This window comes from Poecilia mexicana, unplaced genomic scaffold, assembly GCF_051168715.1.
Source record: "Poecilia mexicana isolate PSO_F unplaced genomic scaffold, ASM5116871v1 scaffold_22, whole genome shotgun sequence".
NCBI lineage: Eukaryota > Metazoa > Chordata > Actinopteri > Cyprinodontiformes > Poeciliidae > Poecilia > Poecilia mexicana.
Window position 1 is genome coordinate 9821860 of NW_028263391.1, and position 13756 is coordinate 9835615.

Genomic DNA, 13756 nt, shown 5'->3' on the forward strand with positions numbered 1-13756 from the left:
CTAAACATGATCTCCTGGTGCAAGTTGTTACGTAATGCTTTAGTTTTACACCAGATCCTGCTGACTCTCCGCCAATGAAATCTGAAAACCAAAAACAAAACCGAAGTTCTTTTGGAGAACTCCATTTTTAGATGTTTGCATCAAAATACTTTCTCAAAGCGTCTCTCCAGTCGTGTGGGAGCTTTTGAATCTGGATCCACGTTTTTAACATGTTCAGAGCAAAACGTTAAAGAATGAAAGCTGATGTCAGAAGCTGTTCTCGGTTTGACGCAGTGATTACACTTTCTTAATCCCAGGACCTACAAACCAGATGCTATCTCTCATGACTCTCCTCCTTGTTTTCTTCTCAGATTCGATGGGAGAAAAATATTACATTAGGGGAGCCACCCGGATTCCTTCATTCGTGGTGGTGGTGAGTATCCCCGTCACATTTATCCCTGCCTTCACGAAGCCAGCGACTGAATAAGCAGGTTCTCCAGGCCTGTTTATTTGTCCTGACCTCCTACAGTGTCTTACTATATCAGTGAAATCCACAATTGGTGGATACTTTCCCAAAAACAAAGATCATATTATGTAAATGTGCAGAAAATGAGATTCATGTCCTTGTCGATGATTTAAAAATGTCCTCCTGGAACTGAAAGTCCAGCCGACCGTCAGCCTTTTTCTTGACCAGACTCAGCGAGGCCCTGACCCCCGCTGCTCTCTCCTCCTCCTTGGCCCCTCCTCCCGCTCCCCAACCTTCGCCGCCGCTTCTGAAACAATAGATCCAGATGGTTGGGGAATGGACCCCCATCTTCGCTCCTCCTCCTTCCCCCTCTCCTCACCCTTTGTGTTGCCCCCCCACCCTCCGACTTTACCCCCTTTGTTCACACGGGAGAGGGCTTTTTAGCAGATTAACCCGTTGCATTCCAGCTTCCTTTGTGTCACCTCCTTGTCATTTCTCCCCCTCTATCAGACTTGACCTGTTGGGTCAACACCTTAAAGCCCCGATCAGCATTTTCACTGGATTTTACTTCACTGGTGCATTGTGGGATACAGTGCATTCAAACATTTCTTCATTTACCCCTCCAAAAAAAGTCACAAAAGCAGCTTGTTAAATTTAAAGGAGCTATAGCTCACACTTACATGAGTTTTTCAGGTTATTTATGGCTTCTTTTTAAAATTTCTAATTTCTCAATAAGTCGGCATGTGATAATTCAATTGTGAGACATATGCAGTAGTCAAACACAAGAGCTCAAATGCATTCTTTAAAAATGTTGTTTATCTTTTTTAGTGTTTTCCAGCTCTGCATAAATTTAAAACCACCGTGGGAAACCGTTTGATACCAAATTCACTATTTTTATAATTCTAAAAACAAAAACTGTAACTGGTGTGTAAGAGAAGGATGGGCCTTCCCCACATACCAAAAGGTGGTGCATGCCAATTATTGAGGTCTTCCTGTTGCGGTGCTCTTCATCGACGCTCATCTTGATACAAAGATGTGGTTTTGTGTTATCGAACAGGTTATTCTGCCACCAGGAGCTGGTGGAGTTACACAGATTTCAACTGGGACTCCAAAACGACAGAATTAACTTTTTTTTAAATATACATATATGTATAATTTTTTTAATTATGCAATTGGAGAATAATCCAATTGATTTTCCAAAGACATTCACATTTGTTTTGGTGACATTTTCTTGTTTGTTTTTTTACACCTCCTCGGATCCACAGCTTCCGAGCTTCCACCCTATCAGCCCCCGCTCAGCCCCTTCAGACTAGCCAGAAGTAATTGGCAAACACCTGGTGGAACTGCACATCTACTTCTCAGTGCAACGCTGGTAGAAAAGTTGTTTTTACTAATGGGATAGTAGACGAGCGACGCTGTGATGACTTCCTGAAGGCGGAGTTTCAGAAAGACGAAACTCCGAGTTTTTAAAGAGTTAGAGGCCCAAATTCAAGACAAAGTCAGTTCTCTTTAGTCGTTTTAAAGACAACAACTGAATGTTGCTTTATGGCACTATGTGCCTGGAAAATACATAACACCGCCCTTTAATTTATAATATTTCTTTAGAATTTTTGGTAAATAAAAAGTTGTCATTGCTTTTTACTTTTCCTCACAATGACATTTTTGCTAACATAAGCCAAAAACCCATTCTTCTCTAAAGGAGAGAATTAAAGGAGAAGAAACAAACTAATTTGTGATCTGTTTAGTGAAATAAAGGAGAAGATGGAGACGCTGAAGAAGCCGCTGTGTTTTTAGGTGAATGAAAAAGTGCAACTCTCAGGCGTTTGGCATGTTTGTTAGCATTGCATTCTGCTGATGTGAAGTGAAGAGTCTGGCTGATTAGCCCTCTCAGTAGTCGTCTTGCTGTTCCAGTGCCTTAATAGTGTTTTTGTTAAATCAGTGCTCAAAGAACCTCTTACTGGATCAGGTATTCAGCACAATTATTAGCAGCTTGATTGTCCTCCCTTCTCTTAAATGTCGTAGAAAACCTGTCCTCAGATTCCCCCACTGTTGTGCTTCTGAATATCGGGGTTATCTGTGGCCCAGATTTGTAAACGGTATGTAATAACTGGCTATGTTGTTTCAATTACATTCACTTGAGCAACTTTTTGCAAACTATGTACTTTGAGTAGTTTTAGTGCTGCGCCGATGATGTTCCCCGTCCCCGCGGCCTCTCATCAGAGGAGAGGCAGAGGTTAATTTCAAGTTTATCGTTACCTGCAGAACATCACTTCACTTCACTAAGTTCAAGTCCAAAATAATCCTTCATAAGAGAAACTGTGAAATGTTACGTTTGAGATGTTCATCAGCGAAATATTAAAAGGTTTGCAATTATAATTTAGTTTTTCTTCTTTATTTTTTGTTTCTTGATGTTTTTACCTATCTTGAACAAATCAAGTAAAGAACTTTCTGTCTAGTAGATTGTTCATTAATCCATATTACCTTTATGGAGAGTGATTTAGGAAAAAAAAACCTGCAAAGCTGCTATGTTGAATGTAATTAGGGTAAAAAATTGTGTGCATCTAAATAAAAAAGTTAGAAACACCAGTTCAACCAGTGTAGAACGTAAGTCTAGATCCCTGATCAGCCGAAGTTACCCAAACTTAATGATTTCAGGGCTGATTATACAGTAAAAAGTATGTCCACATGGTTGTCACATGAAGTGTTTTACCCCCCTCACACAATACAATATTTACACTACATGCTGGAAGTATTAACTTTAGAAGTTTTGTATTTTTATGGGGGTTTTTCTTACTTTATGTAATACCAAACTTGTATTATATTTCACTGTCTGATTCCACCATTTAAAAAAATAATAAATCAAATATCATATATTTGATTTATATTTAGCCTTCTACTAAATTCATTTTTATTCTTTCTTGATCATTTTTATCTGGATAGCTACTTTTTACTTGAGTAAATCCACTTTTTTATTTTTTTTGGCCGTCTACCCACCTCTGACAGTAACTCACCATGGTGTTTCAGGGATGAGAGCATTTGCTCCTTTTGCACTTTATAGTAAGACACGGGCCCTGGTATGATAATACAAGTACATGTGTGTATTTTGAGTGAGTGAGGTGCTGATTGAGAGGGTGACACTGGCATTGTGTCCCCCTCACAAAGACGCTCAAGTGCATAAGAGGTGGTTTAAGAGTGCTAGGGAGATAATGAAAGTGTGTGAATGGGTTATGATGAATGGCTGTTACACATGGGCTTGGAGCGCTCTGTTTGCTAACCTCTGACCTCTCCTTTCCCTCTTCATTTTAGCGTATTCTGGGATTTGTATTGTGCAGCTCCAGACCGAAGGGAGACGTGCGAACACTCCAGCGAGGCAAAGGCCTTCCATGACTATGTAAGTGACAAATATTGAATGTCGGCTGACGCTCGGCGTCGGTTTATCTTGAGAGTGAAGCTCCGAAATGCTAGCATCTTCTTCAGGGACATTTGGCTGAGAGAAACGCGTGCAGCTAGGGGAGAGTTTATTGCTGCCCCGTGGAAAGACGCGTATAAAGACCTGAAATGAATAGATTTTTCACCGCAGTAGCATAAAATGGTCTCCATTGAAAGCATTCATTTCACGAGGTTGAAGCATAAATATTATTGTTGCTTTAAGACCATTTTCAACTAATATAACGTAATATAATGCTTACACAAAGACATTTGTATAAGTAATAATGGAAGTATACCTTCAAAGGTCAATAAACGTTAATTTCTAAGGAATATTTAACATTGGAGGACATTTTAACTATCCAAAACAAACAAACAAAATAACCGATACAACAAATAAAATGGAAACTAGAGTCTGTGCGAACAAAAGGATAAAAAAGCGAGAGAAGCAAGAAATTATTGGGCTCGTTTTAATTTAGACTGACTTAGTGGTCATTATATGAGTTTTCACAAATTCATTCTTAGTTTTCCGACACACAGCTACGAGTTTTTTCTTTCTTTAGTTTTTTTTTTTTTTTTTACAATCTTCTTCTCAAATCACAGATTTACATTTTGTTTGTCTTTGTGATGGTAGGAGAGAACAGGTTGATGTTTTTTTTTTTTAATCAATCAGACCACAGAGAGCCTTGGTGATAAGATGTCACATTTTGCTGCAGTTTCCTAAGAATGAGCTTCAGAGGTATATTTTTATTTTTATTTTTTAGGTTAGTTCAGTGTGGGTGAGAGCAAGATAAATATAGCTCCTCGTCCAGTCTGGTGTTCCGTTGCTAAAAGAATGGCTGCCTGTGTCACATCGTTATTTATACCCTAGGAAACTAAAAGTCATGGATTACTAATCAGATGTTCCTAGAAATTAATCTGTGATTGGAGAAACAGGTGAAGATTTAGAGGTAGACTTGTTGTTGTTAAGTTTACGGTGAAACTACTTCAGTTTACTCACTAGTCTGGTCTTTTGGCAGGCCCACATTTACCCCTCAGTGTGTGTTTCTCATCTGTGCGTCTCCCAGATCAAATGTCACCTAAATGAACTTCATGCTGTGGAGAAAAAGCTGCTTTCTCTTGACTCTTATTTTAACAAACTCAGAGCTTTGTGTCTTCGCTCAAGAACTTCCACAAACATCTGACGTTTGTTTGTGTATTACTTTGCATACGTCTGAGGCCGTCTAACGGATTCAGCTGAAGTTTTACAAACTCACATTTCTGCAGCTGGTTGGAGACGCCTGTAAAACCGACATTTACTCTGACCATTTTCCAGCTCTTAGTTTTGACTTTCTGAAGGGGGTTTTAAAAGAAAAAGTTTTATTGGTTTATATTTATTGAAATTCTTGAGAGTTAATTTGATTTGAGGGTTGGAGTTGAACCATTCCTCAACACCCAGTGATATCTGGTTGAGCTTGGTGTCGCGGTCTTGATGCAAGCTGCCCAAATGCCTTCAGTGCTTCAGATGACAAGTTATTGTGTTGATGATGATGATGATGATGATGATGATGCATGTTTTACTGCAATTAGAAGGAACCTGAAAAAAATCATGAGGCGTCTCTGCTCTCCCTGCTGCTGCTTGTTGTGTTTCTCGTTCAAAGTCTCTTCAGACCTTTTCATCTCATGACTGGGACTTCCTCCTGAGGTGGATCAGAGATATCACAGGGTTTTTGTTTTGTTGGAAACCTTTTAGCTGATCAAGAGGCATAAAGAGCAAGTGTAGATCATAGATTGGGAGGCTTCAGATGTCACACGGTGGATTCCAGGGTGACAACTCTTAACTTTTTTTTTTTATATATATACATATATAAAAGCTGGAAATTCACTAATCCGGCTCTTGTGGTCAGATTAGTGCAGAAGGCCAATATTTCCATTTTTCCTTTTGTCTTGACCTCCCAATTCTGACTTTTTAAAAGTTTCCATGCATTATAAAATGCAGACGAGAAAGCTATATGCTGCATGTGCATTGCTTAGCAGTTTTGAATCCAACTAGATGTATAGAAAATATGAGATTATCCCTTTTATTCAACAAAACACAAGTCATGAAGGACTTGCTGTTGACTGATGTGTTTATAGACCAAAAGTTATGGGAGTCTGATGCATTTAATGAATCAGAGGCGAAAAAAGAAATCAAATTTTTCAGCCTTTTACTGCTGATCACAGATGAAAACTAGTAAAGAAAACGTTGTACTGATTCTGGTATCAGGGCCGATTTATTGATGGATCTCTGGTTACAGTGGCTGTTGAAGATGTTGACTGATTATTCTCTTTATTCATTAGCAAATTGCTTGTTTTTTGTTTTGTTTTTATGTGAAAATGTTGCAGAAGTTGTCACGATCGATGACCTGATATTCTAAGGCGGCAACCATTACAAAGAGAAGAAAGTTTTCCAAACTGTAAAAAAAAAAAAAGAAAGAACATGTAAACGTTTTGTGAAGAAACGTTTGTGTTGAGCTCTTATGCGAAAGAAAAATCCCAGCATTGTGTTTGAAGCCTTTTGGTGAACATGTTGTCTTTGTAATATGCTACCAATTTTAGTTGTTTACTCATTAGCAGTGATTTTCTCACGGCTAACAATAAAGTTAGGTGTAATATAGTCACGATATTTTCTCACTACAGTTAAAGAAACTCTGTAACTGTGTGGTTTCATGTGTAAACATCAGCTGCTGTGATCGACACCGTTGTCTGTCTTCGGTCTGTCCTCTCTGACCAAGACTATGCGTGTGTGTATATGTGTGTGTATGTACTGTATAGTGTGGGGAGATAATGGAATAGAGTTCTAATCCGGTAATCCCAGCACTGGGCCGAGGCTAAGCCAGGGATTTGTGTGTGTACGTGTGTGTTTTGATGGTGGTGGGGCATCTTTGGCAGCCTGCCCATAAGAGGGTGGCTGGGCTCACACCCTCCTCCTCCCAGTTAACGCCGTGTATAAATGTAGATGGGCATGTGACACGGACACTTGCTGTCTGCTCCCTGACGGCGATAAAGCTCGGAGACGGGACCGGTTTAATTTTGGCTCCAGCCCCCCGAGGCTAGCCTCCGAGCGCAGGTCCCCCTCTCTGCTGGTTTCAAAAGAACGAGCCAGTTAAAGGCAGCGCCGGAGGAAGAAAGAAATTTCACCTCGAAAGAGTTTTAGTCCTGTGAACTTGCCGGATCGCACGCTGGCATTAAAGACACTCTATCACTGCTCTCGCTGCTGGATGCAGAGAAACAGCAGAAGTTGCCTCTACAGTAACTAAAACTCTTTGCAAAGGTTTTGTTGTAGCTGGTTTTAATAATTGAATTACAGACATCACATGTCTGATTTACAGGGTTTAACTTAAAAAAAAAAAAGAAAAGTAGAGTAATTGATTTCTTTTTCTATTAAAGCCCATTAGATCTAATTCAGTGTGTTTATCTTATCACTATGATTGCCTAAATACAGATGCAGAAACTAATTTTAGATCAAATGTCAGGAGTCGGGTTTGTTGAGTGTTTTCATTTAATTTGCCTGTTAAACGTTGTTAATCCTGCCCTGATTGTATGTAATATGTATGACTAATTCAAGTGTTATATTACAACAGTTAGTTTTTATTCAGTTTATTTATATGGCTCAGATACACCGCACAACTCAAATGTCAAGCCTCTCGCAATAAATCAATTAATCTCATGATAGATTAAAACGAGCTTCCATCTGCATGTTTGTCTCTCTTTCTATTAAAGACAAAAGGTGGATTTTCTCCACTAGCTTCTGTTTTGATGGGCGGTTTTGTTTACAGAGACTTCAGCATCCATCTTATTTATTATTTCCGGAGTTTTGTTGATTTATTTTGGATATTTAAAACACCTCCTAGCTCCAGTGTTAAATGTTTGTGAGAAGTTAAAGTTTATTAATCGTCACTTGCATTAGTACTTGAAAATGATCTCAAAATACCACAGTTGCCATTTATCGCAGTAACTTCTGGGACAGTTTATCATCCAGTAACATTTGTTATCATGATATGCCTAGTCAAATCCACTTAATTTCACGACAGTCCACCCATACAGTCTATTTTCAGATGATCATGTAATGCCAGTGAGTCAGAATTGCCTCTCAGCCCAGCTGACGGCATCTGATCATTGACTCTGCAGCAATGCCTCATCCCTTGCAAGCATGTGGCGACAGTAAGGAAGAAACACCACTTTTTAGCCGAGCCAGCTTCAGCATTGGTGGTAATCTGCTTCATTTGGCTAAACGACAGGAAGAACAGGAAGGACACACACATGCACTGGTCCAGGGGAACTTTCTATGGCAATTAAACAAAGATTACATTAACACTGAGGATTCAAAATGGCCGATAGTGATTACTTTTCATGGGTAGAAGAGCAAGATGATTTATAGATAATGTCAGAAATGGCTCCATCTTAAAGAAAACACACAATTTGAAACACTAGCCCAGGTATAGTTTCTAGTGGCAAACAAAAATGTAGAGCAAGGGTCAAAGGGTAATTTGCTCTGTCAATACCTGTTCTCTGGAAAGAGATGGAGAGGAATGTTAAATAAAAAATGTGAAGTTTTCATGTCTGGCTGAGGTTCTTCGGTTCTCTCTGGATCCCTCTGGAAGTTGGCTGCATATAATGCTTAAATAAGAAAAAACCTGGCTTGCTATTTAACCCTGTTGAAATTTTAATTGATATTTCTGCTGAAAATGTGGTTTCTGGCTTCTGCTCAGGTAGTTTATTTGTTGATGAGATTCTCACTCTCCACTTGCTGAGTCCCTCGGGATGATCTGCTTAAAGCTTATAAGCTTCGTTCACACCTGGCATTAACGTGCATCCTAACTGATCCGATCACAAGAGGACAGCTCTTTGTTCACTCCGGCATCAGAACGTGCCGCCGGTAACTTTTAAGTAATCAGTCGTGATTGGATCTCGGATCTTTGCTCAAAGACACAAATAAACACGCAGCCTCCGTGCTTTTATTTTGACGACCAGGACCTGAGTTTGTAACGCGTCGCCTGCACTCGAGACGCTCGGGATGGGCAAGTCGCATCAAATTATCAATCTTATCCGTTTAAACTTAGTGTTTTAATCAGGATTAAACCTGTAGAGAGCATAATCAGTCGCATCACAGCGCTTGTATTCGCTTTTGTTCATTACGCTAAAAGCGCAGTGCAGAAGAAATGGCTTTGTGAAGGGACCGGTTCCCTTCTGGATCCAGGAGTCTGCTGGTGTGGAAGCGCATCAGACTGAGACAGGTGGTGCATCGGTGGGCCTTGAAGCGCACACTGCCGCTCTTTGTGTTTTAGGAATGTGCCTTATACAGCCCACACTGTCTCCAAATGCCGTCTTGAACCTGAACATAAAGCCGTCTGTTTTTGTTCGCACAGGACACAGGGATTGTTTCTTTTTTTTTTGTTTATATATCCCGATTGAAATTAAAGGCGTTAATGTCTTGCCTACTTTTTTTTCCCTTCTCTTCCCCTCAGCTTCCTTCCCCCTCTGAATTTCTTAAACTTCAGCTTCTTCACGTCTTGTTCTCCTGCAGCTTGGGTTTTCTCTCCAGCGCCTACACATTACGTTTCCCACCCAGCCATCTTAACTATATCTCCTCTCCCCAACACTCCAGTCTACCGCTGCCTCACTTGGCTTATCACTTTGTCCTTCCCTCAAACTTTCCTGCTCTTTCACTCTCACTCTTGGCTCCCTGTGTTCCTGAGAAGATTGATCACCTAATCTGGTGGTTTACCTACAATGCCCTGCAGCTCTTAGGAGAGGCGACCAGTGTAGAGAACATAAAGATGGTTGAACTATATTTTGTAGTTTTAGCAGATTTTATTCCCTGACAGTCAGTATTGGTGTAATGTGAAAACGTTTAAACTGAATGAATATGGGTGTAATGAGACGTAGCAAGAAAATACTAAGTGCAAAAAAACAAACAAACAAAAAAAACTGAACAACAAGTTGGAAGATTTAAAAACTTGCTGTTTTCTTCATAGCTTCCTGTCGGTACTCGGTTAAAGAGCTATTTCAGAGTTTTACTGAGACTAACCTGGGTTAAAATGTCTTGATTTTTAAGTAACTTTTATTGTAAAAATGTTTTTTTGTTTTGTTTTTGGCATTAACACCAATCTTAAAATCTGAATAAATAGGCTAGTCAAACCTGGATTAACATATTCTACACCCATTACTAGATCGGCACCAATCAAACTTTTCTGGCCTGTTCTGATCTACTTTGAGGTCTGACTGGCTAATTCCTGTTTGGACTGATTCACGTACATGTAAAAAAAACTACAAAACATTTACCTTACAAGATTATGCCTATTTATAAGTGGCATCATATATACATACATGTCCTTTATCTGATTCTTGTTCAACTTAAAAAACAAAAGTATGCTATTTGATGAGGTGTTTATGAACCAGAAACGGCGGGAGATGGTTTTGATTTCTCACTTGAACAGGAAACAAGTGTTTGGCATCTGGTCAATGATCAAATAGTCAGTCAAGGGGAAATGGACTCTTTAAATCTTTAAAGCCAAAGATTTTTGGCTTTAAAAATCTTTAAAGCCAAAGATTTTTGGCTTTAAAATCTTTGTTATAGAATCATTAAAACAGTTTGTTGACTTTTTTTTTTTTTTTTTTTTTTTTAAACCAAAGCAAATAAGGATTTTCTTTAGTTTTTCCAAAATTATTCTCGACTCTCTAGAAAAACAGTTTCTAGATTTTAATACAAAATGTGCTGAGGCCATTTCTGCCAGCCGTGGTGTAAGAAATCTAAATATTTTCAAGCAATGAATTTCATGCCATCAGATATTCTATCAATTCTGGATTATATTAATATTCAGTAATAGTTTATCTAAGTCCTGTTTTTGTTTTGGGTTGCCAGCAGAAATGTTGCTCAACGTGTTTGGGACGTGGAGCTGCCTGTGCAGCACAATCTGAGTGCCAGCCATGCACACAGAAGAGGACAGTAATGACTCACCTATATAATAAGATACCTTACAGACCAGGAGACTATATATAGCAGACATGACTCTGGTGTTGCGTTTTCTGTCTTAACCCACTTTTCACCTACTTATCAGCAGCAGCTGAACTCTTACTGCTACATTTGACTCTTACTGCTGCTGATTAAAAAGGAGGAGAATAAACGAAGCATCAGGAGAAACTAATGTTGCTTGTAGTGTCGCATGGAAATAACTTATTATTGTTTACAACATATATTAGTGTCAGAGTATTTTGTCCCATACAGATTTATTCTGCTTGACCTTTTAAAGTTGTATAAAGTTGTTGATTTACAGTGGCTGCATTTTCTGCTTATAGGTTTGTAGAAACAAGTAAAATAGAACCTGTCTATGAACACAAAGTAGATTAAAAGATCTCAGAAAGCAACACATCATTTCCAGGTCTAAGGAAATTAAAAAGCAGATTTCAAAGTCATTTGTATCATTTACAGTTTCAAAGCCTTTTTGTAAGGCTGCAGTGAACCGCAGTGAAAGCAGCTTTTTTTTTTTTAAATTAAGAAATCAGAAACATTGATGAACCCTTCTGGAATTGACCAGCTTTATTTTCTCTCCCACGTCCGATCGAGGAGGTCACAAAAGAACCCAGAACAACTTCTAAGGCTTCCGAGGTTGGAGGACCAATGGCATCAATGGGAAAGTTTTAAGGCAGAAACCACTGCTGTCCAAAAATAAAACACACCTCATTTCACGTCTGCCAAAAATATCTCAATTACCCTCATAAACTTTGAGTAAATATTTTGTGTACTGACTGAAGTGAAACTCTGTGAAAGCTGCATCTCCCGGTAGATCTGATGCATCAGGACGATGATCCGAGCCACGTCTGCAGATCTGCCTTTGGAAGGTATTGGAGATGGTTTCTGAGTGGCCTAGTAAAAGTCCAAGCTTAAATTTGGTGGCATGACCTGAAACAGATCAAATGTATCCTGATCACGGCAGTTCCCCAAAAAGAGTAGGAAAATAAAACTAGGGTATACAAATACTTTTTACTGACGGTAAATGCTCACGGCTCATGGTGTTACGAGGTAAATACGAGTGTGAACATCAAATCTTTAATGTTTCAGGTTTGAGCATTCTGGTTTTGTTCTGGTTAGGTTCTGATTTGCTTGTTTTCTTGCAGCCACCCCTGCCTTCTCTCCAGAGTCCCGGCTAAGTGGATGTTGTGTCTGCAGAGTTATTAGTGCTGCCGAGCGTTTGTGCACACTCCTCCTCCTGTCTGGTTGGGCGCTGCTACCTTGGCAGCAGCCTGTTGTGTGTGTGTGTGTGTGTGTGTGTGTGTGTGTGTGTGTGTGTGTGTGTGTGTGTGTGTGTGTGTGTGTGTGTGTGTGTGTGTGTGTTTACGTGCGAGTTGTGCCAGTTTTGAGGACCAGCTGGGTCTTCAGAGATGGCGTTTGCACAAGCATTTGTTTCTCAGACGTGATTGTAAGAGTTTCAGCCGTGTCCTGTTGCTTGTCGACTAAAACGCTCCGTTTTGATGGGGCGGGTGAATCGCCTAAATCACAACTGTCAGCTTTTTCTTTTCTTTTTTTTTTTGGGCGACCACCTCACTCCTTCACTCCTTCAGGCTGTCCCCCTCCTTCCCTTAACTCGTCTCCTCCCCACCCCTTCTTCTGTGTGCGCTAAGGACAGCAGGTCAAGGAGACAGTGATGAGGTACATATCAGTGTGAACCAGAATGTAGATTAGTACCTCTCCAGGCAGGGACACACACAAATATAGACACACACACACACACATGAACTCGCCATCCCTTCCTGCCTCTCCCTTTTTGCCATCCAGTGTTTATGTCTCTGTCTTTATCCCTGTGAAAGGTATCAGGCGGAGGTCAATAATGTGTTGAGCACTATTGATCTGTCCGGTAGTTCCTACGGGTGAGCGAGGGTAAGAGGGAAATGGAGAGGTATGGATCAATGCTATTCTGTATAACCCATCTACATACCGCGCTCTGCCACCCAATCAGATCCCGAGTCTTTTGTTCTCTAATAGATTATTCATCAGCGTTTGGGATCTGTACAGTGGACGACAAGCAAACACAACATGACGGTCCTCGCAGTGAGCCAAAGCCCAGGATTAGAAATGTCTGAGTTGTAGTTTTCTGCCATAAGAAGTAGACGTTCCAGTGCTAAACCAGCGCTGGGCGAGTTGGCTTCAACCAGTTCTTCAAAAAGTTAAACACCAAGTCGAGACATTCTCAATCACAACGTCTGAGCCAGTAAATGTTTTATCATTTCTCTGTTGCATGCTGCATATTTGAGCTGAAAGGGAGTGAAGATAATATTTAACCTACATGAGTCACAGTGTCACCAGGTTTCATATGGAGTATGACATTTCATTGAAATACTTTATAAAGTGTGGGAAAGTATTTAGAAACTTTGTTCTTAACTTTGTTTAAAAGGTCCATCCATCCATCCATCCATCCATTCATAAATCCATCCATCCATCCACTTGTCTGTCAGTCCGATAACAAGGATGATAGAAAGCAGTTGCATTTGAGGAAAAAATGGATGAATTACAATTTATATTATCAGCAACATTGCTGTTTATTAGTTTTCTAACTTCAAACATTTAATTCACCTGCCTGATGGCAGTACAGAGCTCACACAAAACCTCCTGTGGTTTGTGATGATGTAGTTTTACTGTGGATATATATTTTTTTAAACAAATTTCTGATCAGCAGTGAGATCGTGATCAGATTTTAAGCTCTTAGCAGCATTATTGGATTCCTGCTGGTGATTTACTATATAAAAATCTACGGTAACCCACAGGTACGTGTTCTTGGTCCTAAACCGTTGACGTGTTTTCTTAAAGAATTCACAAAAATGAACTGAAACATATCCTGCTGTAATATCATCAGCAATCAGAATGCTTCG

The 13756-nt window shown here is 39.8% G+C and overlaps 1 protein-coding gene across 2 annotated transcripts in view; it reads left to right on the forward strand.

Moving 5' to 3' along the window:
• Nucleotides 1-13756, forward strand: part of LOC106906218 (single-stranded DNA-binding protein 3) — a 44477-nt gene that overhangs the window by 12717 nt on the left and 18004 nt on the right. For both annotated transcript variants that reach the window (XM_014971395.2, XM_014971394.2), the window contains exons 3-4: nt 351-412; nt 3752-3836. In XM_014971395.2, coding sequence (XP_014826881.1) covers nt 351-412; nt 3752-3836 — 147 coding nt within the window. The remainder of the gene's footprint in view (nt 1-350; nt 413-3751; nt 3837-13756) is intronic.